This window comes from Cyprinodon variegatus, unplaced genomic scaffold, assembly GCF_000732505.1.
Source record: "Cyprinodon variegatus isolate N-32 unplaced genomic scaffold, C_variegatus-1.0 Scaffold931, whole genome shotgun sequence".
NCBI classification, from domain to species: Eukaryota; Metazoa; Chordata; class Actinopteri; order Cyprinodontiformes; family Cyprinodontidae; genus Cyprinodon; species Cyprinodon variegatus.
Genome location: NW_015151384.1, coordinates 216,275 through 222,173, shown reverse-complemented (window position 1 = coordinate 222,173; position 5,899 = coordinate 216,275). Strand labels below are relative to the sequence as shown.

At 40.5% G+C, this 5,899-nt stretch overlaps 1 protein-coding gene across 2 annotated transcripts in view; it reads left to right on the top strand.

Annotated features, from left to right (window-relative positions):
• Window positions 1-5,885, top strand: part of hlcs (holocarboxylase synthetase (biotin-(proprionyl-CoA-carboxylase (ATP-hydrolysing)) ligase)) — a 39,665-nt gene extending 33,780 nt beyond the window's left edge. For both annotated transcript variants that reach the window (XM_015398371.1, XM_015398370.1), the window contains exons 7-11: window positions 1,316-1,383; window positions 1,468-1,628; window positions 2,803-2,917; window positions 3,992-4,205; window positions 4,979-5,885. In XM_015398371.1, coding sequence (XP_015253857.1) covers window positions 1,316-1,383; window positions 1,468-1,628; window positions 2,803-2,917; window positions 3,992-4,205; window positions 4,979-5,150 — 730 coding nt within the window. In that variant the 3' untranslated portion in view covers window positions 5,151-5,885. The remainder of the gene's footprint in view (window positions 1-1,315; window positions 1,384-1,467; window positions 1,629-2,802; window positions 2,918-3,991; window positions 4,206-4,978) is intronic.
• Window positions 5,886-5,899: the final 14 nt, after the last annotated feature.

The window sequence follows — 5,899 nt, the reverse complement described above, 5'->3', positions numbered from 1 at the left end:
TGAAGGAAAACTGGTTTTTACCTTTTGAAGCCAGATTCCTTTTGTCTTAAAAGACAAAAGGAAGAACCATAACACTGCATGAACTATAACCAAGCTACTGTTCATTAGACTGAGAATCAGTACTTAACTAGAACTAGTTTTAAACTGATTTACCATCAACCAACTTAATCATCATCGGAGCCCAAAGAGTTTGCTTTGTAAATTTCCAGGTCACAAAGGATGTCCTGATCCCAATATTTTGGTTCCCTGGCCGATCCAATTGTCTAAATGATTAGTTTTGCTGATACGATCACAAACCAATCCCGTACCGATCAGACACCGATCCCACACCGACCAGATACTGATCCCACACTAACCAGACACCGATCCCACACCGACCAGATACTGATCCCACACTAACCAGACACCGATCCCACACCAACAAGACACCAATCCCACACCAACCAGATATAGATCCCACACCGATCAGACACCGATCCCACACCGACTGGACACCGATCCAAACCGACCAGACACCGATCCAAACCGACCAGACACAGATCCCACACCTTCCAGATATTGATCCCACACCGACCAGATACCAATCCCATACTGATCCTATATCGTTCAGACACCAATACGATCAAATACCTATATTTTCAAAGCAAACACCTCTGCCCTCCCCTTAGAATCCTTTTTAGGTGAAAAATCTATTTAGTGATATCAGCTCATGCGATGGCACAAGAAAGTCCAGTTTACAGATATTACAAGTTGTTGTCTGATCCAAAGTTGTTTTCAAAGTAAAGAAGTATTGCAACACATCAGACATCTTTGCATGGCGATGCACCTTGATTTACAGTAGCTGCAAAGCTTGATGACGCTGAAAGCTTACTTGCAAACTGTATGTTCATATCCTGTGATGAACTCGGATCATTTCCCATTTTCTAACAAAGGATGTGTCAGCAGCCGATATCGATATGGAGTGTCTGATCGGGACATCCAGGTCACATCGTTCTCTTGTTTGTAATGGTTAAGCGGAGCAGTTACTTCATGGCACAATCACACTTGCAATGACCATTTTGCCTTTTTTTCCCCCGATATTTCTGTTTCATATTTGCTGTTAACAAAAAGGTAGGGTTAACCCATGACAATCTAGCTGATTTGGTACTTAATATGTCATGGTAAATCATTTGCATGGATTATATTTACCATCCACCAAAAACATTTCTTAGCATGCAAGGCAGCAGAAAGGCAAATCCTTAACTAAAGATGTTATGCAATAATACGTCTCCATAACTGTTTTTTTAACATCTTCCTCTCCCTTAATTCCTCACAGGCTGCTGCTCCACTTGCCAAAGGATGTTGGTATGATATCAGTTGCTTCTCAGCAAACACAGGGAAAAGGTTAGAGCTTCACAAAATTCTGCATCTGCAAAACCAAACTTCACCAAAAGTGTTTTAAAACCAATCTCTTCCTTCTTTGTTCAGGCCGAGGCAGAAATGCCTGGCTCAGCCCACTGGGCTGTGCCATGTTCACTGTTGGGGTCCGAGTTGAGCTGGACTCCAGGCTCGGTCAAAGGATTCCTTTCCTGCAACATCTGGCTGCTTTAGCTGTTGTGGAAGCCGTTTGCACACTTCCTGGATATCAGGTATAAGCCTTTCTACCTTTCCTCTGCCCAACAGCTCTAAGGGGGACATTAAAGCGTTGCTGCACAGCATGAATTTCAGTTGTCAGATGTCTAAAAAAACATGACGAGCTGAAGGAAATAATCTATTCGTAGATGAGTAATATGACTCATAGCGAGGTGTGAGCATTAGTCGCACCTTAAATATATTTAAAAGGTTAAAAGTCAGTATCCACAAGGGACATTCTCTGCCATCATAAAGATTATCAACAGAAACTAGGTTCTTGTTTCATACAGTTTTAAGTATCTGTATTCCTTAAAGATAAATGATTAAGCTTCAGATGGAAAGTCTTCCTCTACCTTTCCATGAGTGTATTGTATTGTACAAACAGACTGTAATGAATCACATCTGTTCTCTTTATGAAGCCCATTAACCCGGCCGGGTTAATCTACTGTAGGATTTTTTTGCCCTTTTTGGGCCCAATCTCCAGTCGTGCAAACATTTTTTCCATCGGGCCGAGTTTCAGCCTGATCGTGCGTCGTGTAGTATACAGGGGGGTAACGAGTGCCGATCAGCCTCTCACAACCACCTCCCAATCAGGAATCATAAGATCAGGAGAAAAATCAAACATGTTTGAAATTCAGTCGGCCATTGTGAGGTGTTTGGGGGAAAATCCTGCAGCTGAAGCAGAGGTACGAGCCGAGTTACCAGAACCTTGAGCACTGCGAACGTGCAAACAACGGAGTTGTGTTTCTTCTTCCAGATTGACGAGTCCGACCAGTGCCATCTCTCGGCGCTGAGTCTGATGTGTGGTTTTTGGACATATAGTGTAAGCAGGTAGATCGCATCAGAGCATCGGGTCACACAGCGTGAGAACATGCATCGTGAGCTGGGAACTTCTAAACCCTGCGGTTTTGTTGTACAGTTTGAGCTGTAGCTGCGTGCAGCGATTAAAAATATCCCACAGTGTATGTCCGGGTTAAGAAGAAGGAGTTAAAACAAAGTGCTATGAAGATTTAGAACAGGTGGAGAAAAAAAAACATTTTTTTTTATAAAAGAACTACATTCATATCATTATTCAATTGTTTTTTTTTTTTTTACTGATCTGTTGAAGTTTTTTTGCGTTAAACACGTGATTATTGAAATAAAATAACTGTTTTCTTGTCTCAGTGTGTTGAATTTTTCATTGTTCAACAGGACATCAACCTGAGAGTAAAATGGCCCAACGACATCTACTACAGTAACCTGATGAAGCTCGGGGGGGTTTTGGTCACATCCACCGTCGTAGGATCAACTTTTCATCTGCTTATAGGTAAATAGGTAAATAAAATAAACAAGCATGATTGAATGCAGATTTCACACTGTTATACAGTGGGCCTGGAAAGTATTCAAACCCCTTTAAAATGTTTTACTGTTTCATTGCAGCCATTTGCTAAAATCAATAAAGTTTATTTTATTTATCATTAATGTGCACTCAGCACACCATGTTGACAGAAAAAAATTCAATGTAGATATTTTTGCAAATTTATTAAAAAAGAAAAACTTAAAGGGGAACATGCTGATAAAGATTCTCATTCAGGTCATAGTCATTCCGTAAAAGTTCAAAAAATATCCACTGGACTTGGTTTCCAAGATTTTAAGACATTTTGCTACCTCTCCAGGAAGCTTTCTCAAATCAAATGTCTGGATCCGTAGTGAGTATGAGTCTTATTTAGACAGAGCCTTGTTTTGCTTGGAAACATGCAAATGGTAACCGATTAACCAAGTGACCCACTCTTCGGTTACCAACCATGCCAGTCGTAACACCTGAAGTCGAAGCCCCAACAAAGGAATGATTGGCATTAAGATGATATTTAAGGCTTGAGGTGCATCGGTGAAACAAAAAGTCCTCCTTGCACTCTGAGCAAACCACAACATGTTTATTTATTGTCCCGTTTTTGTTTTTTTATACTCAAACTGTCCATCCAACAGGCCAACGGGTTCTTCCTCCATCTCGCTCAAGTCGGACAATTGAATTGTGGGTAAAACAGGGCGGGACTGCGTTAATGCATTAAAAAAATATCGCGTTCATTCCAGAAATTAGTCATCTCGCCAGTCATGATGACCAAGGAGTGGCTCTTGAAGAAGTATATGAAGGTTCTGGTGTGGCCTAGCTGGTCTCCTAAACCTAACAGAGAATCTTTGGATGGAGTTCAAACTCTTTTTCTCGGATCTTTTTAGATCATGTCTCTCATAGTGGACATGCACCTACGATGACAATTTCAGACCCCTCCATGATTTCTAAGTGGGAGAATTTGGAAAATAGCAAGGTGTTCTAATACTTACTGTATGTATATGTGAATGTGTATATATGTGTGTTTTGATCTTTCCAATATTTTGAATACAGGATGTGGCTTTAATGTGACGAACAGCAACCCAACAGTGTGCATTAATGACCTGATCCATCAGTACAACAGGCAGAACCACTGCAGTCTGGAGCCTCTCAGCTGCTCCCAGCTCATCGCTCTCACTCTGAACTGTCTGGAAGATCTCATCCACAGTTTTCAGCACAAAGGACCAGATGCTGTTCTGCCCACCTACTATAAAAGATGGCTTCACAGGTTGGTGGTGCAAACTTCACTCATTTTTTTTTTCTTAATTTTTCTGACCATGTATTAAAGCAGCTCTTAAACTAGTTGTAACATGGACCATCCCAGGTGATTGCCAGTTTCTCCAGGTATATTAACACACATTGTTTTATAGCAGGTTTAAACAATTTCAGTTGATTGGTGAAGAAAAACCATCATAAAATGGTTTGTATCCTTGTGGCTTCCTGTTTTCACTCTTACCAGAAATGTTTAATATGGTAACGGCTAACTAACATTAACAGCCTACAGCAGCCGTGGCTGATGTTGGCCCGTCTGCAGCAGCTAGAGATAACGTTGGCCCGTCTGCAGCAGCTAGAGATAACGTTGGCCCGTCCGCAGCAGCCGGGGCTGACGTTGGCCCATCTGCAGCAATTTATTATTATCTAGAGACTATTAATAACATGAGGTGAAAGTAGCTCCAGACTAGCTTTGAATGTGGTGATGTCATCAGTACGCTTCTGTTCCAATTGACCCAGATTTAATCTGCGTGCTCCCGTACTCACATAGTCCACACTTTCCTGTGTTCTTGTCTAGAATGGACTTGGTGAGGACAGGAGTCCGTACTTACGTTGTTATGAATTGAGAAACTGGCCATTGTTTGATTTCTCTTTTCCTTTGAAATGTTATTTAAAACAGTAGTATTTATTTTTCCTAATATTTAAAATACTTAGAGCTAAATTGGAGGAGCTAGTTCATTGAACCCGATGAAACACCCCTGACTGAACCCACCTGTGCTCTGTCCGCAGTGGGACTCTGGTACGTCTGTGGAGCGAGGAGGGACCAGAAGCTCAGGTGGTAGGCCTCGATGATAACGGCTTCCTGCAGGTGTACAATAAAGAGGAAGGCGTCATCTCTGTGGAGCCTGATGGGAACTCATTTGACATGTTGAAGAACCTGGTGGTGAGGAAGCGGAACTAGAAAGAGCTGCTGTCACCACTTTAGTCTCCCCACTGGAGCAACGCTACCTTCAATTGGATACAAAACGTTCCAACAACAAGAGAGTAATATTTGGATGCCAGCAATTTTTTTTCTTCTGTTTTTCAAATATCTGTGATCTATATTTGCTAAGCCTTATTATATGGCACCCTGTATGGAAGGTTGTCTTTTTTTTTTTTATAAGTGACCAAAAGTAGTGGGACCTTTTTATGCTTAAATCTGTTTTTATTTCTGTTGTTTGACATGTCAGCTGGATGAAAGCCTGCAGGAAGAAATAAGCTCCCTGAAGAAGTTTTAAAACTAAAAGGTGTTTAAGAAGCTTATTGGCTGTTTGATTGCTTCCTCTTTCCATCTGAATGTCTCCCTTAAAATAAATGAGTTCTCTTCCACAGCATCTCATAAAATGGGAGAAAAACTTTAAGATACATTTTGTTTTTCCTCTTTTATCTCCAAACAAATGAAATAAATATATTATTATTTATAGCAGAGCATGTTTTGGTTTATTTAGCCAAATTAGAGGTAAAATTTGAAAAGTCATATTTGAACCTTAACAAACAGCACAGTTGGTAACAGTGGTATAACATGAATAAACTATTTTTTTTTAGATGGTGGAACAGTTGAATTTACAGAAACAAATTTGTAACTTTGTTCAGTTCCCACCCAGACGTATACGAACAATATGTAGCTCTAAAGGAAAAGTTCTGTTATATTCAGAATTCAAACTTCTGAAA